The 24796-nt window shown below is 53.9% G+C and overlaps 1 protein-coding gene across 6 annotated transcripts in view; it reads left to right on the top strand.

Moving 5' to 3' along the window:
- Positions 1 to 24796, top strand: part of DOCK3 (dedicator of cytokinesis 3) — a 122389-nt gene that overhangs the window by 53442 nt on the left and 44151 nt on the right. For 3 of the 6 annotated variants that reach the window (XR_005774188.1, XM_040407110.1, XM_040407109.1), the window contains exons 5-13: positions 2425 to 2521; positions 17191 to 17339; positions 17417 to 17501; positions 19474 to 19515; positions 19915 to 20066; positions 20211 to 20292; positions 22962 to 23022; positions 23105 to 23252; positions 24001 to 24089. Coding sequence is in view for 4 of the 6 variants with exons in the window: in XM_040407110.1 (XP_040263044.1) it covers positions 2425 to 2521; positions 17191 to 17339; positions 17417 to 17501; positions 19474 to 19515; positions 19915 to 20066; positions 20211 to 20292; positions 22962 to 23022; positions 23105 to 23252; positions 24001 to 24089 (905 nt within the window). In the remaining 2 variants the exon portion in view is untranslated. Of the gene's footprint in view, positions 1 to 2424; positions 2522 to 16582; positions 16690 to 17190; positions 17340 to 17416; positions 17502 to 19473; positions 19516 to 19914; positions 20067 to 20210; positions 20293 to 22961; positions 23023 to 23104; positions 23253 to 24000; positions 24090 to 24796 lie in introns of those variants that run through there. The other 3 variants (XM_040407111.1, XM_040407112.1, XM_040407113.1) reach the window with 3 other exon arrangements.

Here is a 24796-nt window from a genome sequence, read left to right as displayed (position 1 = left end):
GTGTCTCTAGTTGTGTACTCTGGTTGTGTGTCGCTGTGCGGTGTGTACTCTGGTTGTGTGTACTCTCGTTGTGCATTGCTGCGGTGTGTGCTCTGGGGAGCTGTGTACGTGGGAGGTTTGTTTTTCGCTCCTTTTTGGCCGCCTCATTACTGCACAGCTCGGAGAGGAGGCAGCGGTGCCGGAGAGGTAGGAGCTTCATCCTTCTGGGGTTCTCCCTGCACCCGGCAATGTGCCACCCACCTGCCCAGACAGCCGTGACCCTTGGGATGTGCGCTGTGCATGCATGATATTGGAGGCAGACATCTGCAGACGGGAGGTGGGGGGGTGCTTGTCATTTAACTCATTCACTGCCTCATAAATGTGCCACAAGACTGCACCGCTGTATGTACGATATGCCACACTGCACCAACATGTGAGATGCCAGGCAGTGCCATCATATGTGCATTCATATGTGATCGTATGTGTTATAACTAAGATATGCCAAGCTGTGCGATATGTCATGTCAGGATATGCCAGGCTGTATGATATGTGAGGACATGGCAGGCTGTATGATATGTGAGGACATGGCAGGCTGTATGATATGTGAGGACATGGCAGGCTGTATGATATGGCAGGACATGGCAGGCTGTATGATATGTGAGGACATGGCAGGCTGTATGATATGTGAGGACATGGCAGGCTGTATGATATGTGAGGACATGGCAGGCTGTATGATATGTGAGGACATGGCAGGCTGTATGATATGTGAGGACATGGCAGGCTGTATGATATGTGAGGACATGGCAGGCTGTATGATATGTGAGGACATGGCAGGCTGTATGATATGTGAGGACATGGCAGGCTGTATGATATGTGAGGACATGGCAGGCTGTATGATATGTGAGGACATGGCAGGCTGTATGATATGTGAGGACATGGCAGGCTGTATGATATGTGAGGACATGGCAGGCTGTATGATATGTGAGGACATGGCAGGCTGTATGACATGTGAGGACATGGCAGGCTGTATGACATGTGAGGACATGGCAGGCTGTATGATATGTGAGGACATGGCAGGCTGTATGATATGGCAGGCTGTATGATATGGCAGGCTGTATGATATGGCAGGCTGTATGATATGGCAGGCTGTATGATATGGCAGGCTGTATGATATGGCAGGCTGTATGATATGGCAGGCTGTATGATATGGCAGGCTGTATGATATGGCAGGCTGTATGATATGGCAGGCTGTATGATATGTGAGGATATGGCAGGCTGTATGATATGTGAGGATATGGCAGGCTGTATGATATGGCAGGCTGTATGATATGGCAGGCTGTATGATATGGCAGGACGTATGATATGGCAGGACGTATGATATGGCAGGCTGTATGATATGGCAGGCTGTATGATATGTCAGGACATGGCAGGCTGTATGATATGCCAGGCTGTATGATATGTGAGGCTGTATGATATGGCAGGACATGGCAGGCTGTATGATATGTGAGGACATGGCAGGCTGTATGATATGTGAGGACATGGCAGGCTGTATGATATGTGAGGACATGGCAGGCTGTATGATATGTGAGGACATGGCAGGCTGTATGATATGTGAGGACATGGCAGGCTGTATGATATGTGAGGACATGGCAGGCTGTATGATATGTGAGGACATGGCAGGCTGTGCTATCATATGATGTATGTACATTTTGAGGGGTGCATACAGATAAACCCCGGGGGTGCAGTCAGCGGTTCAAGTGTTGATATTCTGGGAACCGTAGCCGTTCACTCGGTTGCTATAGGAGATGGGGGCGGGGTGCCTGTAGAGCGGCAGTATGGGGGTCACATGCAGAATAGGATCTGGTCCGCCGTTACTGGATATAACACTACTGTCCCGTTGGAGAGCACAGACTAATCCTGCACATTAAAGGGTTAATTCACCTTCATGTGTGTAACACAGAGAGAACATGTAGACTCCACGCAATGTTGCTTGCGCTGAAAGACTGTGTACTGGGATTAGGGCCCTGAACCTGTGAGCTCAGGGAGACCTCAGCGTGCACGCTCCTGGTCTCAGCAGGGCTGCAGTGTAAAGCATGGGGGAGCAGCAGCATGTGGAGTCCACATTGCCCAAGACTCCAGTATATGAAGCTGACAACCAGCTGCCATATTGTCCAGAGCGCGCGTGCCACATGACATTTGTGTACATGAGGGGGTGGAGTTGTCATGGAAATAGCGGCTACATTGTGGGGGCGTCTTCTGCGGTGACTGTGCGGGGGCGTCTTCTGCAGTCACGGTGTGGGGTCTTTAGGGCCCTGCTGTTCTGATGTTTTATAAAGGTGTCAATTATCTGAGTGTTGCCCGTGGGGGGGAGGGGGCACCCCAATAGTAGAGTGCCAGGTATTGGGGAGCTCTGTGGTGACCCCTCATGTGTCTTCTCCCCTGCAGGCAGTATGAAACCGTGGTTCCTGTGGAAGACCCTCTCGTCACAGAGGTGACGTCCACGCTGCAAGAATGGACGTCTCTGTGGAAGCAGCTGTACGTGGTAAGTCCCTGACACCTGACGTGTAAGATAGCGTGCTGACAATGCAGAGGAGAAGGATGGGCATCGCGGCGTGAAAGGGTTACGTATCTGATAATTTGTCTCTTTAAGGCCTAAAGTGGGGTGCGGTGTAGGGCCCTAGAGGTGCGGGGGCGGTGTAGGGCCCTAGAGGTGCGGGGGCGGTGTAGGGCCCTAGAGGTGCGGGGGCGGTGTAGGGCCCTAGAGGTGCGGGGGGGGTGTAGGGCGCTAGAGGTGCGGGGGCGGTGTAGGGCCCTAGAGGTGCGGGGGCGGTGTAGGGCCCTAGAGGTGCGGGGGCGGTGTAGGGCCCTAGAAATGCGGGGGTGGTGTAGGGCCCTAGAGGTGCGGGGGTGGTGTAGGGCCCTAGAGGTGCGGGGGTGGTGTAGGGCCCTAGAGGTGCGGGGGCGGTGTAGGGTCCCAGAGGTGCAGGGGCGGTGTAGGGTCCTAGAGGTGCCTTGTAGGGTTCTAGAGGTGCGGGGGGGGGGGGGCGATGTAGGGTCCTAGAGGTGCGGGGGGGGGGGCGGTGTAGGGTCCCAGAGGTGGGGGGCGGTGTAGGGTCCCAGAGGTGTGGGGGCGGTGTAGGGTCCTAGAGGTGCCTTGTAGGGTTCTAGAGGTGCGCGGGGGGGCGGTGTAGGGTCCTAGAGGTGCGGGGGGGGGGGGCGGGGTAGGGTCCTAGAGGTGCGGGGGGGGGCGGTGTAGGGTCCTAGAGGTGGGGGGGGGGGGGGCGGTGTAGGGTCCTAGAGGTGCAGGGGGGGGGGGGCGGTGTAGGGTCCTAGAGGTGCGGGGGGGGCACGGTGTAGGGTCCTAGAGGTGCGGGGGAGGGGGGCGGTGTAGGGTCCTAGAGGTGCGGGGGAGGCGCGGTGTAGGGTCCTAGAGGTGCGGGGGGGGGGGGGGGGGGGCGCGGTGTAGGGTCCTAGAGGTGCGGGGGGGGGGGCGGTGTAGGGTCCTAGAGGTGCGGGGGGGGGGGGGGGGCGGTGTAGGGTCCTAGAGGTGCGGGGGGGGGCGCGGTTGTAGGGTCCTAGAGGTGCGGGGGGGGGGGGGGCGGTGTAGGGTCCTAGAGGTGCGGGAGGACGGGGACGGGACGGTGTAGGGTCCTAGAGGTGCGGGGGGGACGGTGTAGGGTCCTAGAGGTGCGGGGGGGGACGGTGTAGGGTCCTAGAGGTGCGGGGGCGGGGGGACGGGACGGTGTAGGGTCCCAGAGGTGCGGGGGGGACGGTGTAGGGTCCCAGAGGTGCGGGGGGGGACGGTGTAGGGTCCCAGAGGTGCGGGGGGGGCGGTGTAGGGTCCGAGAGGTGGGGGGGGGGGCGGTGTAGGGTCCTAGAGGTACGGGGGGGGGGGGACGGGGTAGGGTCCTAGAGGTGCGGGGGGGGGGGCGGTGTAGGGTCCTAGAGGTGCGGGGGGGGGGGCGGTGTAGGGTCCCAGAGGTGCGGGGGGGGGGGGGGGGCGCGGTGTAGGGTCCCAGAGGTGCGGGGGGGGGGGGGGGGGGGCATTTGTAGGGTCCCAGAGGTGCGGGGGGGGGGGGGGGGGGGGGGGCGGTATAGGGTCCCAGAGGTGGGGGGGGGGGGGGGCGGGGGCGGTATAGGGTCCCAGAGGTGCCGGGGGGGGGGGGGGGGGGGGGCGGTGTAGGGTCCCAGAGGTGCGGGGGGGGGGGGGCGGTGTAGGGTCCCAGAGGGGCGGGGGGGGGGGGCGGTGTAGGGTCCCAGAGGTGGGGGGCGGTGTAGGGTCCTAGAGGGCAGAGTTCACATCCTGCGGTTTAGCAGTGTGCTTATTGGTCGAGGAGAGCGGTGACCTCAGCCTGTGTTTGAGACTCGTGCTGTGAGAGGGGAGGGTGAGAAGCAGAGACAAGGCATCTGATTGGTCAGCGCACACAGCATAGGTCTGACAGGTGTAGAGAGAAAATGAACGGCAGGGGAGACCTCCTGGCACAACTGCCACTAGGGGGCGCCCCACCTGTAGAGTCCCCCAGAGCTCCATTCTCATCAGTTTTCTCCTTTTTTCTTGGATTTCTGCTTTTTCAGTGAGAGCAGTTCATGTGATAGAGCATTGCTGCAGATATTGCCCCTCCCCCACACACCTCCCTCCTGGGGGGCAGCGAGGACCCCCCCTGGCGCTGCCTGCTGCTGACACTTGGGCTCCTGTTTGGGTTCGGACTGAGCAGCACAGCATCAGTAGAGACCCCACATTACTGACTGTGCAGAGGATAAACCAGCCGAGAACTGTAAATGCAGCTTTGGATGTGGCTGGAGCGTGAAATTATCTGCAGATTTTGGCTGCTCTCCTGTCACCCGTGCGTCCCTCGCCTGCAGCGCCCAGATCTAACGCCCTCCGCGGATACGAGACGTGAGGTCCATGAAACGGACACTGAAGACCGTCCCTGCCCCCCCCCCCCCTTTCTGTGATAGTCTGCTGAGCTTTGTATCTAATCCTATCCTGTGTGATACTGTCTGCTGAGCTTTGTATCTAATCCTGTCCTGTGTGATACTGTCTGCTGAGCTGTGTATCTAATCCTATCCTGTGTTATACTGTCTGCTGAGCTGTGTATCTAATCCTATCCTGTGTGATACTGTCTGCTGTGCTGTGTATCTAATCCTATCCTGTGTGATACTGTCTGCTGAGCTTTGTATCTAATCCTATCCTGTGTGATACTGTCTGCTGAGCTTTGTATCTAATCCTATCCTGTGTGATACTGACTGCTGAGCTGTGTATCTAATCCTCTCCTGTGTGATACTGTCTGCTGAGCTGTGTATCTAATCCTGTCCTATGTGTTACTGTCTGCTGAGCTGTGTATCTAATCCTATCCTGTGTGATACAGTCTGCTGAGCTGTGTATCTAATCCTATCCTGTGTGATACTGTCTGCTGAGCTGTGTATCTAATCCTATCCTGTGTGATACTGTCTGCTGAGCTGTGTATCTAATCCTGTCCTATGTGATACTGTCTGCTGAGCTGTGTATCTAATCCTATCCTGTGTGATACAGTCTGCTGAGCTGTGTATCTAATCCTATCCTGTGTGACACAGTCTGCTGAGCTGTGTATCTAATCCTATCCTGTGTGACACAGTCTGCTGAGCTGTGTATCTAATCCTATCCTGTGTGACACAGTCTGCTGAGCTGTGTATCTAATCCTCTCCTGTGTGATACTGTTTGCTGAGCTGTGTATCTAATCCTATCCTGTGTGATACAGTCTGCTGTGTATCTAATCCTATCCTGTGTGATACAGTCTGCTGTGCTGTGTATCTAATCCTATCCTGTGTGATACTGTCTGCTGAGCTGTGTATCTAATCCTATCCTGTGTGATACTGTCTGCAGAACTGTGTATCTAATCCTATCCTGTGTGATACTGACTGCTGAGCTGTGTATCTAATCCTATCCTGTGTGATACTGACTGCTGAGCTGTGTATCTAATCCTATCATGTGTGATACTGTCTGCTGAGCTGTATCTAATCCTATCCTGTGTGATACTGTCTGCTGAGCTGTGTATCTAATCCTATCATGTGTGATACTGTCTGCTGAGCTGTGTATCTAATCCTGTGATGTTGTTCCGGAGCAGCATACAGGACTGCACCCCCATCATGTGGTGTCGCTCCTCTCTCCGGCTGCTGATGTGACCCACTTTCTGTGTTTGGGGCGGGTGCCCGCGGGCGGCTTTCTCCCTCACAGTGCCCCTCCCCCACCCATCAGCCCCCCCCCCCCCCCCCAATCACTGGACGCAGGACTTTTAGGGATTAAATCCTCTGCTGCCCATCCCCCACGTGTTGGCGCCGGTCTGGGGCAATGTCGGGTGCCCGCTGCTGGTGACTCTCTGGGATTTTCATGTGTTAGACTCCAGATTTGTAATAACAGGAGCCTACAATACAAGATCTCTGCTTGCTGTGATTCGGGAAGTTCATTGTTTACATCTTGATCTAATACTCATGCCCGGATCTCACGCTGTATGTGGTGGGTCCCCCTGGATCTCATGTTGTATGCTGCGGCCCCCCCTGGATCTCATGTTGTATGCTGCGGCCCCCCCCTGGATCTCATGTTGTATGCTGCGGCCCCCCCTGGATCTCATGTTGTATGCTGCGGCCCCCCCTGGATCTCATGTTGTATGCTGCGGCCCCCCCCCTGGATCTCATGTTGTATGCTGCGGCCCCCCCCCCTGGATCTCATGTTGTATGCTGCGGCCCCCCCCCTGGATCTCATGTTGTATGCTGCGGCCCCCCCCTGGATCTCATGTTGTATGCTGCGGCCCCCCCTGGATCTCATGTTGTATGCTGCGGCCCCCCCCCTGGATCTCATGTTGTATGCTGCGGCCCCCCCCTGGATCTCATGTTGTATGCTGCGGCCCCCCCCTGGATCTCATGTTGTATGCTGCGGCCCCCCCCCTGGATCTCATGTTGTATGCTGCGGCCCCCCCTGGATCTCATGTTGTATGCTGCGGCCCCCCCCTGGATCTCATGTTGTATGCTGCGGCCCCCCCCCCTGGATCTCATGTTGTATGCTGCGGCCCCCCCTGGATCTCATGTTGTATGCTGCGGCCCCCCCCTGGATCTCATGTTGTATGCTGCGGCCCCCCCCTGGATCTCATGTTGTATGCGGCGGCCCCCCCTGGATCTCATGTTATATGCTGCGGCCCCCCCTGGATCTCATGTTGTATGCTGCGGCCCCCCCTGGATCTCATGTTGTATGCTGCGGCCCCCCCTGGATCTCATCTTCTCCTCCTCTGCTTGCACATCTGCAGTTCTGCGTGTTTAACCCTTTTCTGGCAGGGAGCAGCCCGAGTGATGGGATCCAGGCTCTGTGCTGTGTGTTTCCATGGAGACCCAGCAAACCGCGCTTCCCACGCAGCCTCTTCTCCTGTCTGTCTGCGCCCACTCAGTTCTCACCTCCTGCCTGGTACCCCCACTGTGACTAAGAGCAGGGGGCCAGAGGAGCCCCGAAACCGCCGTACGAATCCTCTGTGTAACTGGCGCCATAGATCTCATGGTCTACGGCGCTGTGTGCAGGAGGTTCAGCTCCGTTCCCTCCAACATCTCTGACTATGACCAAATGAAGAGCAGGAAAAAGCTGCTCTGGGGCACAAACTGCTGCCGAAAAGTGAACAGGAACCTTCATGAGGCGCTGTGCCCGGTGTGCTGCTGCTCGTCCTATAGTCAGGGGTTCGGCTAGAGTCCTATGGGCCACAGGCCAAATTCTGGACCCCCCCCCCCCTTCCCCCGAACAAAAAAAGAAGAAGGTGGCTGACCGCTGTGTATAGAAAGTATAGGCCAGTGATCGGCAGGTCCAGGCGCCATCTCCTCTGAGGGTACAGCTCTTCTCCATCTGCCCCAGACCGCCATCATGACTTCTCCTGCTATTCCATTATCTTCCTGACCTACTCCTCATCCACGGATGTAATAGTGGCCCCTCGGGGCCCACACAGCAGATACTCTCTGATACGGTAATGGTGCCCCCCTTATGGCAGCCGGGGCTCGTGATGCAGTGACGTTATGGCGCTGCCTGAGCTGGGACACTTGTGTCCTGGCCATCCTCTGATCTCCTGGTCCCCCCTCTGCCTTGTGGATCTGCACCCTGAGGACACTCATACACTGCCTTGAAAAAGTATTCACACCCCTTGAACTTTTCCACATTACACCCACAAACCTAAATGTATTTTATTGTGATTTTTATGTGATCGACCGACACAAAGTATCAAGTGTGTAATGAGAAGAGTGAAGATAAAAATCTGGAAAATGTCGTGCGCGTTTGTATTCAGCCCCCTGTACGCTGATCCCCCTAAATAACATCCAGTGCGACCAATTGCCTTCAGAAGTCACCCCATTAGTACATAGCGTCCCCCTGTGTGTAACGTATTCTCCAGCTCCGTAAACTCCAGCTGTTTTGTGAAGGCCTCAGAGGTTAAAGAACCTTAGTGATCAAACAGCGTCATGAAAACCAAGGAACACACCAGACAGGTCAGTGAGAAAGCTGTGGAGAAGTGTAAAGCAGGGTTAGGTTACAAATAAGTATCTGAACTTCTCATGGAGCACTGTTCAATCCATCATCCAAAAATGGAAGATGTATGGCACAACTGCAAACCTACCAAGACATGGCCGTCCACCTAACCCGACAGCCCAGGCAAGGAGAGCACTGATTAGAGAAGCAGCCAAGAGGCCCATGGTCATTGTGGAGGAGATTCAGAGATCCACAGATCAGGTGGGAGAATCTGTCCACAGGACAACTATTAGTCGTGGACTCCACAAATCTGGCCTTCATGGAAGAGCGGAGAGAAGAAAGCCGGAAGAAGTCCCGTCTGCAGTTTGCCACAAACAGTGCTATTGTACTATGCAGTCTGTATTCAGAATGCTATTATTTTCCCTTATCATCATGTTATAAGGGAAAATAATAATGATCGGGTCCCCATCCCGATCGTCTCTTAGCAACTGTGCGTGAAAATCGCACCGCATCCGCACTTGCTTGCGATTTTCACACAGCCCCATTCACTTCTATGGAGCCTGCGTGGAAAACGCACAAAGAGGACCTTTTTCGATCTTCACGCAACGCACAAGTGATGTGTGAAAATCACTGCTCATGTGAACAGCCCCATAGAAATGAATGGGTCCGGATTCAGTGCGGGTGCAATGCGTTCACCTCACGCATTGCACCTGTGCGGAAATCTCACCCGTGTGAAAGGGGCCTGAGACACGGCGGTGGCAGCATCATCATGAACCCACCATCCCCACCGTGAGACACGGCGGTGGCAGCATCATCATGAACCCACCTTCAGACACGGCGGCGGTGGCAGCATCATCATGAACCCACCATCCCCACCGTGAGACATGGCGATGGCAGCATCATCATGAACCCACCATCCCCACCGTGAGACACGGCGGTGGCAGCATCATCATGAACCCACCTTCAGACACGGCGGTGGCAGCATCATCATGAACCCACCATCCCCACCGTGAGACATGGCGATGGCAGCATCATCATGAACCCACCATCCCCACCGTGAGACACGGCGGTGGCAGCATCATCATGAACCCACCATCCGCACCGTGAGACACGGCGGTGGCAGCATCATCATGAACCCACCGTGAGACACGGCGGTGGCAGCCTCATCATGAACCCACCATCCCCACCGTGAGACATGGCGATGGCAGCATCATCATGAACCCACCATCCGCACCGTGAGACACGGCGGTGGCAGCCTCATCATGAACCCACCATCCCCACCGTGAGACATGGCGATGGCAGCATCATCATGAACCCACCATCCCCACCTTCAGACACGGCGGTGGCAGCATCATCATGAACCCACCATCCCCACCGTGAGACACGGCGGTGGCAGCCTCATCATGAACCCACCATCCCCACCGTGAGACACGGCGGTGGCAGCATCATCATGAACCCACCATCCCCACCTTCAGACACGGCGGTGGCAGCATCATCATGAACCCACCATCCGCACCGTGAGACACGGCGGTGGCAGCATCATTATCATGAACCCACCCTCCCCACCGTGAGACACGGCGGTGGCAGCATCATCATGAACCCACCATCCCCACGGCGGTGGCAGCATCATCATGAACCCACCATCCCCACCGTGAGACATGGCGGTGGCAGCATCATCATGAACCCACCATCTCCCTTGTGAGACACGGCGGTGGCAGCATCATCATGAACCCACCATCCCTACCGTGAGACACAGCGGTGGCAGCATCATCATGAACCCACCATCCCCACCGTGAGACACGGCGGTGGCAGCATCATCATGAACCCACCATCCCCACCGTGAGACACGGCGGTGGCAGCATCATCATGAACCCACCATCCCCACCGTGAGACACGGCGGTGGCAGCATCATCATGAACCCACCATCCCCACCGTGAGACACGGCGGTGGCAGCATCATCATGAACCCACCATCCCCACCGTGAGACACGGCGGTGGCAGCATCATCATGAACCCACCATCCCCACCGTGAGACACGGCGGTGGCAGCATCATCATGAACCCACCATCCCCACGTGAGACATGGCAGTGGCAGCATCATCATGAACCCACCATCCCCACCGTGAGACATGGCGGTGGCAGCCATCATGAACCCACCATCCCCACCGTGAGACATGGCGGGGGCAGCATCATCATGAACCCACCATCCCCACCGTGAGACACGGCGGTGGCAGCATCATCATGAACCCACCGTGAGACACGGCGGGGGCAGCATCATCATAAACCCACCATCCCCACCGTGAGACATGGCGGTGGCAGCATCATCATGAACCCACCATCCCCACCGTGAGACATGGCGGTGGCAGCATCATCATGAACCCACCATCCCCACCGTGAGACACGGCGGTGGCAGCATCATCATGAACCCACCGTGAGACACGGCGGGGGCAGCATCATCATAAACCCACCATCCCCACCGTGAGACATGGCGGTGGCAGCATCATCATGAACCCACCATCCCCACCGTGAGACATGGCGGTGGCAGCATCATCCTGGGGAGGTTTATCTTCAGCAGGGACAGGAAAGCCGGTCAGATGTAATGGGAGGATGGATGGAGCTAAATACAGGGCAATCTTGGAGGAAAACCTGGGAGAGGCTGCAAAAGACTGGAGACTGGGGCGGAGGTTCACCTTCCAGCAGAACAACCACCCTCAACATCCATCCAGAGCTACAAAGGAAGGGTTTAGATCAGGGCTGGCCAACCTGCGGCTCTACAGCTGTTGTAAAACTACAATTCCCACCATGCCCTGCTGTAGGCTTATAGCTGTAGGCAGTCTAGGCATGCTGGGAGTTGTAGTTTTGCAACATCTGGAGAGCCACAGGTTGACCATCCCTGGTTTAGATCATAGCATCTTCATGTGTTAGAACGGCCCAGTCACCGTCCAGACCTAAATCCCATTGAGAATCTGCGGCAAGACTTGGAAATTGCTGATCACAGACGCTCTCCATCCAGTCTGACTGAGCGCGAGCTCTTCTGCACAGGAGAATGGGCAGAAATGTCACCCTCTAGATTAGGGATCCGCAACGTCCGGCACGCCAGATGTTCTGAAACTACAATTCCCAGAATCCTCCTTTCACTTCTGTGGGCATTACCAAAAGAGCCGAGTAAGTTTGCATGCTGGGAGTTGTAGTCACCGAACAGGAGCTGGCGTGCCGGAGGTTGCTGATCCCTGTTCTAGATGTACAAAGCTGGTAGAGACAGACCCCAAAAGACCGGCCGCTGTAACTGCAGCGAAAAGTGGTCCTACAAAGCACTGACTCAGGGGGTGAATACTAATGCACCCCGCACTGTCCAGATGAAAACCATGGGGAAGATTTATCAAACTGGCAGAAAGTAGAACTGGTTTATTTGCCCATAGCAACCAATCCGATTCCACCATTCACTTTGCACAGCTCCTCTGGATTGGTCGTCTCCCCCTCTTCCCACCTCGCACAGACTTGTTACTTTGTGTCGGTCGATCACATAAAATTCCAATAAAATACATTTTATTTTGTCGGCGTAACATAAAAAATGTGGAAAAGATCACTCCCCCCCCCCCCCAGGTCCAGTCACACCCCGACTATACCCCCCACTACAGTTCCTGTCTTCTTTTTTGTTTAGTGTGATTGTTCACCATGTCTGCTTGCTGTCAGTGAATGTGAACATTCTTATTTAAATCCAGTGCAGATCTAAGACGTCTCACAGCTGAGGGATTGTTACAGTGTACCCAGTTTAGAGAATCCTGTGGGAGCGGGATGGACAGGTTCGTTTCAGTGTATCAGAGCCTTTAATAAATCTCCAGACTGACGAGAGGCGCCGGTTGTTGGCAGGATTTGCGGATCGCTGTTTTTGGACATGGGGCGCCTCAGTGACAGGTGTAGTGGAATATTACTGGCGTGTTTGAGGGGGGGTCACCTTCTCTGATGAGCGATCGGATGCTGACTACATTTTGGCGGCATTAATATTGTAGTGAGAATTCCTTCCACATGGCTGATCACGCGATTGTTTTCGACAGGTCCATCACGTCTCCTCCTGTGGGAGATGCCCGCCGGCGCCTGGCGTTGCCTACCGCGTGCCAGGTCGCATTATAATACATCTCAGTCCTGAACCCCCTTATAAATTATTAATGGAAGATTACAGCTGCCCAACCACCTGTGATCGCTGTGCTGACCCTGCGCGGGAGCAATCATCGCATGTTTCGGAGCAGGGCCCTATAGCAAACATTAAATGGGGCCCCGCTGATGATGGATGTCACCGCCATTAATCTGTTGCATTGGGGCCTGTACAGCTTCTCAGCCGCCATTACAATAGGCTGCTTCTAGGGTACACGGACACAGTACAGTCAGCAAGCTTGTGGACAGACAATGACAGCTTCGCTTAGCTCCTATAACGCATGCGGGGCTTTGGTTTCCTGCATCTGGTTACCGTACAGAGCCTGAGCTTCGCAGAATGCAAAGCACCTGAACAAGCAGGGAATACTGGGAGATTTCAGCTCTGAAGCTGCAGAATTGTGTGGAGAGACGCTAGAAGGATCTCTTCAGGCTGAGGGCTTTAGCTGAAGAGCAGCATTTAGTGTCTCGTTCTGTCGAAGGCCTCCTGCACACGAACGTAGGTGTCCCGTTGCCGTATTGCAGACCGCATAAACGGACACCATTCCGTGTGCATCCCGCATCACGGATGCGGACCCATTCACTTGAATGGGTCCGCAAATGTGGAACGGAAGCACGGAACAGAACCCTACGGAAGCACTACGGAGTTCCGTTCCGTACTTCCGTTCCACAAAAAGATAGAACTTGCTCTATCTTTTTGCAGAACGGATGGATCACTGACCCATTCAAGTTGAATGGGTCTGGATCCGTCCCGGAGATCGCACGGACGGTCCCCAATGCACGGAACGGAACACATGCGTTCATGTGCAGGAGGCCTAAGTGGAATTTGCTGTATTTGGTCTCGTTCTTATTCCGGGCAGCAGATCTCTGGTTATCTCTGGCACAGGCTGTATAATACATAGTCCTGCATGTGACGAATGTAGCAGAGCTGAACTTGTCATGTGTAGCTGAGCTGTTAAAGGTTATGGGAAACACTGGAAGCTAAACGTATTCAGGCAGTGATGGATATTTGGCAGTTGCCTCCGGTAAACTCTGTCGGAGAATCGGTTCATTTAGCGGTCAGCTTGGCGCACTTTTCTGCCTGGTAGATGGGTAAACCGCAGCGAGGATTGAACCTGCTACTAGAGCTCGTCCGGGAAGGATCCCAGTTACCAAAGCAACTCACCGAGGAGATGGAAACTTGTTGTCTTGGCTGAGATCCAGAAAAGCAATCAAGAGCGAGAGGGCGGCCGGCGCGGACCGGAGCAGCTCCATCTGAGTGACACCTCCCCGCCCCAAATGTTGTTCATGGAAAATGCTCTGGAAATAGAATTTTGGGTTCATGTAAATCGGCGCCGGCCACTCGTGCATCACAGCTGATATTCGTCACAGTGTCAGGAAGCATGCTTTGCTGCACTCACAATTCTGCTCTTACATATTCTTATACTTCAGTCACAACTAGAGCTGCACTCATAATTCTGATGTCACATTTTGTCTTACACTCCCATCATATCCAGAGCTGCACTCAAAATTCTGCTGTAGATCTTGCCCCATATTCCTTTTACATCCAGAGCTGCACTCATAATTCAGCTGTAGATCTCAGCTCCTGTCCTAGCCAGAGCTGTGCTCCTGATTCTGCGGTTACGTCTGGTCTTACACTCCAGGCACATCCTGAGAAGCAGCCACATTTCTGCTCATTTCCCTGCTGCCCCTGCTGGTTCTGTTCTCTTCTGTCCATGCTCTGCTCATTTCCCTGCTGCCCCTGCTGGTTCTGTTCTCTTCTGTCCATGCTCTGCTCATTTCCCTGCTGCCCCTGCTGGTTCTGTTCTCTTCTGTCCATGCTCTGCTCATTTCCCTGCTGCCCCTGCTGGTTCTGTTCTCTTCTGTCCATGCTCTGCTCATTTCCCTGCTGCCCCTGCTGGTTCTGTTCTCTTCTGTCCATGCTCTGCTCATTTCCCTGCTGCCCCTGCTGGTTCTGTTCTCTTCTGACCATGCTCTGCTCATTTCCCTGCTGCCCCTGCTGGTTCTGTTCTCTTCTGACCATGCTCTGCTCATTTCCCTGCTGCCCCTGCTGGTTCTGTTCTCTTCTGTCCATGCTCTGCTCATTTCCCTGCTGCCCCTGCTGGTTCTGTTCTCTTCTGTCCATGCTCTGCTCATTTCCCTGCTGCCCCTGCTGGTTCTGTTCTCTTCTGTCCATGCTCTGCTCATTTCCCTGCTGCCCCTGCTGGTTCTGTTCTCTTCTGTCCATGCTCTGCTCATTTCCCTGCTGCCCCTGCTGGTTCTGTTCTCTTCTGTCCATGCTCTGCTCATTTCCCTGCTGCCCCTGCTGGTTCTGTTCTCTTCTGTCCATGCTCTGCTCATTTCCCTGCTGCCCCTGCTGGTTCTGTTCTCTTCTGACCATGCTCTGCTCATTTCCCTGCTGCCCCTGCTGGTTCTGTTCTCTTCTGACCATGCTCTGCTCATTTCCCTGCTGCCCCTGCTGGTTCTGTTCTCTTCTGACCATGCTCTGCTCATTTCCCTGCTGCCCCTGCTGGTTCTGTTCTCTTCTGACCATGCTCTGCTCATTTCCCTGCTGCCCCTGCTGGTTCTGTTCTCTTCTGTCCATGCTCTGCTCATTTCCCTGCTGCCCCTGCTGGTTCTGTTCTCTTCTGACCATGCTCTGCTCATTTCCCTGCTGCCCCTGCTGGTTCTGTTCTCTTCTGACCATGCTCTGCTCATTTCCCTGCTGCCCCTGCTGGTTCTGTTCTCTTCTGTCCATGCTCTGCTCATTTCCCTGCTGCCCCTGCTGGTTCTGTTCTCTTCTGACCATGCTCTGCTCATTTCCCTGCTGCCCCTGCTGGTTCTGTTCTCTTCTGTCCATGCTCTGCTCATTTCCCTGCTGCCCCTGCTGGTTCTGTTCTCTTCTGACCATGCTCTGCTCATTTCCCTGCTGCCCCTGCTGGTTCTGTTCTCTTCTGTCCATGCTCTGCTCATTTCCCTGCTGCCCCTGCTGGTTCTGTTCTCTTCTGACCATGCTCTGCTCATTTCCCTGCTGCCCCTGCTGGTTCTGTTCTCTTCTGACCATGCTCTGCTCATTTCCCTGCTGCCCCTGCTGGTTCTGTTCTCTTCTGACCATGCTCTGCTCAGGTGCTTTGTGAGAAATGTTGTTTTCATGCCATGCACTTTACAGTTGGAGCGCCAGCAGAATTGTAAATGCAGCTCTGGAGACAGAGTATAAGGGCTCATGCACATGGCTGTGGCTGTATTGCGGGTCCGCAATACACATGGCACCGTCCGTGTGCACCTTGCATCATGGATGCAGACCCAGTCACCTGAATGGGTCCGCAAACCCGGAGATGCGGTGCGGAAGCACGGATCGGAACCCCATGGAAGCACTACTTAGTGCTTCCGTGGTGTGTCTGGCCGTGCCTCCGCACCAAAAAAAAGTAGTGCATCCACTACTTTTTTGCGATGCAGATCGCGGACCCATTCAAGTGAATGGGTCTGCGATCCGCACGCGGCTGCCCCATGGTCAGTGCCTGTGCATTGCGGACCACAATTTGCAGTCCACAGCACGAGCCCCAAGACTGAAGATCAGCATAAGAAAAGCAAAGTAACTCGGGCAGGGCTCATGCTCACAAACCTTTCTTTTCCACATCCAATCCGTATTTTTTTGCGGCTCAAATGTGACCCGTTCACTTCAGCGGGGCCGCAAAGGATGCAGACAGGACACCATGTGCTGTCCGTATCCATATGTCCGTTCCATGGCCCTGCAAAAAAATAAAGCGTCCTATTCTTGTATGTTTTACGGACAAGGATAGGACAGTTCTATAGATGGCAGGATGCAATATGCAGAACGCACACGGCCGGTATCGCAGAACAGGCTACGGTCATGTGCATGAGCCCTAACTAAAAGAGCAGAAAGTATGATGTGTACCTGTGCGCTCCTCTGATGATGTCACTGGTGGGCGGATCCAGCAGATCTGTGGCGGTTCTGTCTTCAGCCCACTCACTGCTGCAGATCTTCTCCTGTGAGTGGCAGATGACACGACTGCATTTCTTTCCAGCAGCGCAATAGAGAGCGGGGCGGCCGAGAGATGAAAGCTCCTGATATCGGAGCCGTGCCATAGTGGCGGTAAGTAGGGTCAGAGGGAGCGACTGCTGCTCCTGCAGAGCCGTGTGCATGGAGCTCAGGGGACGCAGAACCTGAACCAGCAGGGGGTGCAGCCATAGAGAAGGAAAGTGAAAGGGTGAAGTATATGGAATGTATGCAGCAGAGCCGAGCACCGCGCAGTCTCATCCACCATCCTCTCTGCGTGGACTTGTGGGGTTCAGTTCTGTAACTTCCTCACCATTTTCAAGATCTCTGCTTGCTGGGAACATTCTTACCTAGAGGCTGAAAACCTGCTCAGACCTCTTACAGCTGAAGGTTTGTTGCAGTGTATCGGTGCTATCAGCTTGGAGGCCAGGACCAGAGAGAGAGAGAGACTTGTGCTGCTCCATTGGCCTCATAGAAGACCGTGAACAAGATTATAGAATGTGGTGCTTCTGTTCACTGACTGCAAGCGGAGATCTTGAAAATGTGTGTTAGAAGGCTGCTGATTAACCCCTTGTCACCTCTCCTCCCTGGACGTAGAAGCACAAGGTGGACCTCTTCTACAAGCTGCGGCATGTGATGAACGAGGTGATTGACCTGCGCAGGCAGCTACTGTCCGGCCACCTCACCCAGGACCAGGTGCGCGAGGTCAAGAGGCATGTCACCGTGCGGCTGGACTGGGGCAATGAGTGAGTAGTGCTGGGGTCACAATGATAGGAGTGATGTGCGGCGCCCCCTGTGCTCTCACCCCCTCTTCTCTCCGCAGACACCTGGGTTTGGACTTAGTTCCCCGCAAGGAGTTTGAAGCCGTAGATTCCGACAAGATCAGCGTCTCTGACCTATACAAGATGGTGAGGCACCAACCTGCGGCCGTACTACTACAACTCTCAGCATGCTCTGACAGCTTGAGCCTCTTGGTTCATGACAGGAGTTGCAGTTTCACAACTGCAGGACTCTCACCCCCATCAGGCTCCTCTGAGGAGCGGAGTATCCGTGTGAAACAAAGCACTTCCTGGTCCTGTGGAGTCACATGGTGTGTCACATGATCCCACTCAGCCAGTTAGCAGCTCTGAAGACGATCATGTGACCTGCACTCGAGGATTCACTGATCATTGTCAAAGCAGCTGCCTGGGATCATGTGACACACCATGTGACAGCAGAGAACCAGGAAGTGCTATCCTATTGTGACTAGAAGCCGCCCCACCCAACATGCTGTTGTTTCATTGCCCAATCTCTGCTTGCTGTCAGTGACTGTGAACATTGATTGTTGACATCCAGAGTGTTTATAACCATTCTGATTGCTCAAGCTGATACATTGGTACAGACCCTCAGCTGTGAGAAGAATTAGGTCGGGATGGGTTTTCAGCCTCTGAGGGAGAATGTCACCATTCACTGACGACGCGCTGCTTGACTGCTGTCTCCTTCACTCTGTGCGTTGTCCTTTTAGATTTATTTTAGTCATTTTCCATCAGTTGGGGGTCCTGAGTGATGTCTGTGCCATATCAAGTGTCTCGTGTGACATCACGGGGGAAAGGGGAGTGTTCCATGTGATGTCGGGGGTCCTGTAGGATGTCAGGGGTCCTGTGCCATACCAAGGGTCTCGTGTGACGTCATGAGGGTGAGGGGGGGTGTTCCATGTGATGTTGGGGGTCCTGTGTGATGTCGGGGGGGGTGGGGGGGGTGTCTTGTGTGATGTCGGGGAACCTGTGGGATATCGTGGGGTTTCCATGTGATGTCAGGGGTCCTGCGGGATGTTGGGGGTCCTGTGTGATGTCGGGGGGGGGGGGGGGTGTCTTGTGTGATGTCGGGGAACCTGTGGGATATCGTGGGGTTTCCATGTGATGTCAGGGGTCCTGCGGGATGTTGGGGGTCCTGCGATATGTCGAGGGTCCTGTGTGATGTTGGGGGGGGGTGTGTCTTGTATGATGTCGGGGGTCCTGCGAGATGTCGAGGGGTTTCCATGTGATGTCGGTGGTCCTGTGAGATGTCGGGGGGGGGGGGGGGTCTTGTGTGATGTCGGGGAACCTGTGGGATATCGTGGGGTTTCCATGTGATGTCAGGGGTCCTGCGGGATGTTGGGGGTCCTGCGATATGTCGAGGGTCCTGTGTGATGTTGGGGGGGGGGGGGGTGTCTTGTATGATGTCGGGGGTCCTGTGGGATGTCGGGGGTCCTGCGAGATGTCGAGGGGTTTCCATGTGATGTCGGGGGTCCTGTGTGATGTCGGGGGGGGGGGGGGGGGTTGTCTTGTATGATGTCGGGGGTCCTGCGGGATGTCGGAGGTCCTGCGAGATGTCGGGGTTCCTGCGGGATGTCGAGGGGTTTCCATGTGATGTCGGGGGTCCTGCGAGATGTCAAGGGTCCTGCGAGATGTCGAGGGTCCTGTGTGATGTCGGGGGGGGGGGGTGTCTTGTATGATGTCGGGGGTCCTGCGGGATGTCGGAGGTCCTGCGAGATGTCGGGGTTCCTGCGGGATGTCGAGGGGTTTCCATGTGATGTCGGGGGTCCTGTGAGATGTCGGGGTTCCTGCGGGATGTCGAGGGGTTTCCATGTGATGTCGGGGGTCCTGTGAGATGTCGGGGTTCCTGCGGGATGTCGAGGGGTTTCCATGTGATGTCGGGGGTCCTGTGAGATGTCGGGGTTCCTGCGGGATGTCGAGGGGTTTCCATGTGATGTCGGGGGTCCTGTGAGATGTCGGGGTTCCTGCGGGATGTCGAGGGGTTTCCATGTGATGTCGGGGGTCCTGTGAGATGCCGGGGGTCCTGCTCTTTGTTGCTTTCTTGTTCCTTGTGCGGCCCTCACTTTGTGTATTTTTTTCTTTGCAGCATCTGTCAAGTCGACACAGTGTACAGCAGAGCACGAATCAGGTAAAGGGGGGGCTTCAGAAAACGGGGCGACAGGGGGGAGATGACTGTAGGGCTCCCCGATCCATGCTGGACTGAGGAAGATTAGCGTTTGCCGCGGTCACGACCACCATGACGACTCAGGCGGTCACCTGTAACACTCCCTACGCCCCCAGATCAATACAGAACGAGCAGATTTAGGTCTCCGGGAAAGCTGGGTGACCACCAATATGGCTGCCATTAAGGCTCCCATAATGCATCTCACCCAGCTCTTCCAGATTCTGCCTTGATATTTATGTGGCTCAGCGCCCAGTCCTCCCACAGCACGGAGGGGCAGACATTGGGGCAATGAATGGTGTCACAGACAGGGGGACGGGTAGGATGATCCAGGCTGCTGACAGGTGACCTGCTGTGCTGTCACAGGTGGATACCCTAAGGCAGAGGCACAAGGAACCTCGCGCCCCGGTCCCTCACCACCTGCTCCTCAATCTGAAGAGCTTCACACACAGCAACATCGGGGAGGACGTGGACCTCTTCTTCTCACTGTACGACATGAGGGAGGCTCGTCAGATCAGGTGATTCACTCCCCATCGCCTCCATTCACCCCTCTACTGACTGCTCCTGTCATCTATATGTCTCTGCCCCGGGTCCTGCTACCTGCATGTCTCACTTCCTCAGTGTCTCCTGTCTGTCACATTAACCTCTGTCTCTCCTCCTAGTGAGAGGTTCATGGTCCGACTCAACAAGAACGGAGGCCCCAGGAACCCGGAGAAGCTGGAGCGGCTCAGCGCCCTCTTCACCGTACGTGATAGACATCCTGTATATATTATAGATGAGGCCCAGAGTCCAAGGACGGTCACACAGGGCGGGGGTCAGGATTCAGTATCTGTTCACATTACTGCCTGCAGGGATGTATGTACACAGCAGAATAGTGAGTGCAGCTCTGGAGTATAATACAGGATGTTACTCAGGATCAGTACAGGATCAGTAATGTATGTACACAGTGACTGCACCAGCAGAATAGTGAGTGCAGCTCTGGAGTATAATACAGGATGTAACTGAGGATCAGTACAGAATAAGTAATGTATGTACACAGTGACTGCACCAGCAGAATAGTGAGTGCAGCTCTGGAGTATAATACAGGATGTTACTCAGGATCAGTACAGGATAAGTAATGTATGTACACAGTGACTGCACCAGCAGAATAGTAAGTGCAGCTCTGGAGTATAATACAGGATGTAACTGAGGATCAGTACAGAATAAGTAATGTATGTACACAGTGACTGCACCAGCAGAATAGTGAGTGCAGCTCTGGAGTATAATACAGGATGTAACTCAGGATCAGTACAGGATAAGTAATGCATGTACACAGTGACTGCACCAGCAGAACAGTGAGTGCAGCTCTGGAGTCTAATACAGGATGTAACTCAGGATCAGTACAGGATAAGTAATGTATGTACACAGTGACCGCACCAGCAGAATAGTGAGTGCAGCTCTGGAGTATAATACAGGATGTAACTCAGGATCAGTACAGGATAAGTAATGTATGTACACAGTGACTGTACCAGCAGAATAGTGAGTGCAGCTCTGGAGTATAATACAGGATGTAACTCAGGATCAGTACAGGATAAGTAATGTATGTACACAGTGACTGCACCAGCAGAATAGTGAGTGCAGCTCTGGAGTATAATACAGGATGTAACTCGGGATCAGTGCAGGATAAGTAATGTATGTACACAGTGACTGCACCAGCAGAATAGTGAGTGTAGCTCCTGAGTATAATACAGGATGTAACTCAGGATCAGTACAGGATAAGTAATGTATGTACACAGTGACTGCACCAGCAGAATAGTAAGTGCAGCTCTGGAGTATAATACAGGATGTAACTAAGGATCAGTACAGGATAAGTAATGTATGTACACAGTGACTGCACCAGCAGAATAGTGAGTGCAGCTCTGCAGTATAATACAGGATGTAACTCAGGATCAGTACAGGATAAGTAATGTATGTACACAGTGACTGTACCAGCAGAATAGTGAGTGCAGCTCTGGAGTATAATACAGGATGTAACTCAGGATCAGTACAGGATAAGTAATGTATGTACACAGTGACTGCACCAGCAGAATAGTGAGTGCAGCTCTGGAGTATAAGGCTCCATTCACACGTCCGCAAAATGTGTCCGCATCCTTTCCGCAATTTTGCGGAAAGGGTGCGGACCCATTCATTCTCTATGGGGACGGAATGTGCTGTCCGCATCCACATTTGCGGATCCGCACTTCCGCATCCGTGCTTCCGTTTCCGCAAAAAAATAGAACATGTCCTATTCTTGTCCGCAATTGCGGACAAGAACAGGCATATTCTATTATGTCGGCAATGTGCGGTCCGCAAAATGCGGAACGCACATTGCCGCTTTCCGTGTTTTGCGGATCCATGTCTCCGTGTATCCGCAAAACACATTGCGGACGTGTGAATGGAGCCTAATACAGGGTGTAACTTAGGATCAGTACAGGATAAGTAATGTATGTACACAGTGACTGCACCAGCAGAACAGTGAGTGCAGCTCTGGAGTATAATACATGATGTGACTCAGGATCAGTACAGGATAAGTAATGTATGTACACAGTGACTCCACCAGCAGAATAGTGAGTGCAGCTCTGGAGTATAATACAGGATGTAACTCAGGGTCAGTACAGGATAAGTAATGTATGTACACAGTGACTACACCAGCAGAATAGTGAGTGCAGCTCTGGAGTATAATACAGGATGTAACTCAGGGTCAGTACAGGATAAGTAATGTATGTAGTGACTGCACCAGCAGAATAGTGAGTGCAGCTCTGGAGTATAATACAGGATGTAACTCAGGATCAGTACAGGATAAGTAATGTATGTACACGGTGACTGCACCAGCAGAATAGTGAGTGCAGCTCTGGAGTATAATACAGGATGTAACTCAGGATCAGTACAGGATAAGTAATGTGTGTACACAGTGACTGCACCAGCAGAATAGTGAGTGCAGCTCTGGAGTATAATACAGGATGTAACTCAGGATCAGTACAGGATAAGTAATGTATGTACACAGTGACTGCACCAACAGAATAGTGAGTGCAGCTCTGGAGTATAATACAGGATGTAACTCAGGATAAGTAATGTATGTACACAGTGACTGCCCCAGCAGAATAGTGAGTGCAGCTCTGGAGTATAATATCGGATGCGCACTGATCAGCGGTGAGGTACATTTAGTTTTTCCATTTTCTGATATTTCTTGGTCTCACTACTTCTTGCCCTTGAAGTTAGGATTTCCTGATTTGCCTGTTCCGTTATGTTTTGCCCACAGCTATGATGGCAGTGTGAGCGGTGACGGGGGCTCAGGGGACTTTTTACTGACATGTCTATTGTGTGGTGTCTGTTTTTGGCTGTCAGTAAGGTTTAGCTCTCAGGGTGATGTGTGACTTGTTTGTACTTTATGACAGGATTTGAGCAGTAAGGACGTGAAGCGCGACCTCCACCTTGTCGTCCATGTAATCAGGATAGGTAGGTGACCCCTGCACTCGTCCCCATGTTTCAATCATCCCTATGGGGAGCACAGATGACTTTACTTCTTTTTGTGTTTCAGGGCGAATGCTTCTAAACGACTCCCGGAAAGGTCCCTCTCACATCCATTACCGGAGACCCTACGGATGCGCTGTGCTGAGCCTGGGGGAAGTGCTGCCGGCGCTGTGCGAACATCGGGACGAGAAGGACTTTGTCATGAAGGTTTATATGTGAGTACACAGCCCTGATAACAGTCTATGTGAGTCTTGGATACAGTAGAAGTGTATATTGGTGCATAGATACAATGTAGCGGTGTATATGATTACTTGGATACAGTGTAGCAGTGTACATGGATCTCAGTGGAAGCGTTCTTCATTCGTCGGCTATTGCTGGTGTATTAATCTAACAATATTCATACTAATAACACAGTAGAGTGACCCGACCCTGGAGGAGCTTGTGACAGACATGGGGGGATTACAGTAAACCCGGCAGATGGGGGAAGCTCAGTGTAGAGGTCAAATACTGAATCTGGGATAAAATCCAAGCCAACAGCACAAAATGAAAGCAAGAGACCCCTCTAGTGAGCGACGTGACAGAGCCGAGAGTGGTCTATACCCTGTGTATATCTCAGGGCACACCAGCTATACGATGAGGGTTTATACCTCGGCTCACGTGTCCTCCGTCCACCTCCTGCTGAGCTTGAGCTTTTATAAAGTAGCCAGTCTGAACAAGCAGAGCTGCACTGCAAAGCAAGTGGGCCGTACAGGCTGCTCTGGTTGGTGATCTACATATAATTTTTGTGCTACGATTGAAATTGTACTTGACATTTTTGTCAACTAAGAAAGTATGAAAATAAAATGAAAAAATGAGAAATCTGTGAATGGCGGCTCTTATGTTGATGTCTATGCAGTGCGGGGGCTGGGTGCAGCACGGAGGTCTCCCCGTCACTCACAGGAATCTCTGTGATACTGTCTACAGGTGTAATAATGAGAATGAGTGGTACCAGATCCATGAGAACATCATCCGGAAGACCAGCACCAAGTACTCCACACCCAGCTCCAACTATGGTACTGGAGCGCCCTTTCCCATCCCCGGCGCGCGCCCCCTTTGCCATCCCCGGCGCTCCAACTATGGTACTGGAGCGCCCTTTCCCATCCCCGGCGCTCGCCCTTTCCCATCCCCGGCGCTCCAACTATGGTACTGGAGCGCCCTTTCCCATCCCCGGCGCTCGCCCTTTCCCATCCCCGGCGCTCCAACTATGGTACTGGAGCGCCCTTTCCCATCCCCGGCGCGCGCCCTTTCCCATCCCCGGCGCGCGCCCCCTTTCCCATCCCCGGCGCGCGCCCCCTTTCCCATCCCCGGCGCGCGCCCCCTTTCCCATCCCCGGCGCGCGCCCCCTTTCCCATCCCCGGAGCGCTGCCTGGAACATTCTCTGCCTCCACAGAGGGCATTTCTCCTCCCCAGAGAGAGCTCCCCCTCCACAAAAAACATTCCTTGTCCTCAGAGAGCGCTCCCCTTCCCAGAGTGCAGTTCCTTACGGACAGAATGGCCCCCTCCCCAGAGCAGTAGATTTCAGCAGATTTACAGGGTAAGTTAGTCGGCCCTTTACATGTGTGACCCCCGATGTCTTCTGCTGTTTTTGTTCTTTCTTTGGGATGTGGTTTCAGCACCGCGGAGAGCTCCCCACCCATAGACTGCAGTCCTAGGGAAGAAAGGTGCAGGGTTCTCCATGTACGCCCCCCGCTCCCACTGATAAGAGGTGCCCAGGTCACCT

The sequence above is a fragment of the Bufo bufo genome, chromosome 9 (assembly GCF_905171765.1).
Source record: "Bufo bufo chromosome 9, aBufBuf1.1, whole genome shotgun sequence".
Lineage (NCBI taxonomy): Eukaryota > Metazoa > Chordata > Amphibia > Anura > Bufonidae > Bufo > Bufo bufo.
Note: the sequence above shows the minus strand (reverse complement) of the source record. Positions and strands in the feature narration are given on the sequence as shown.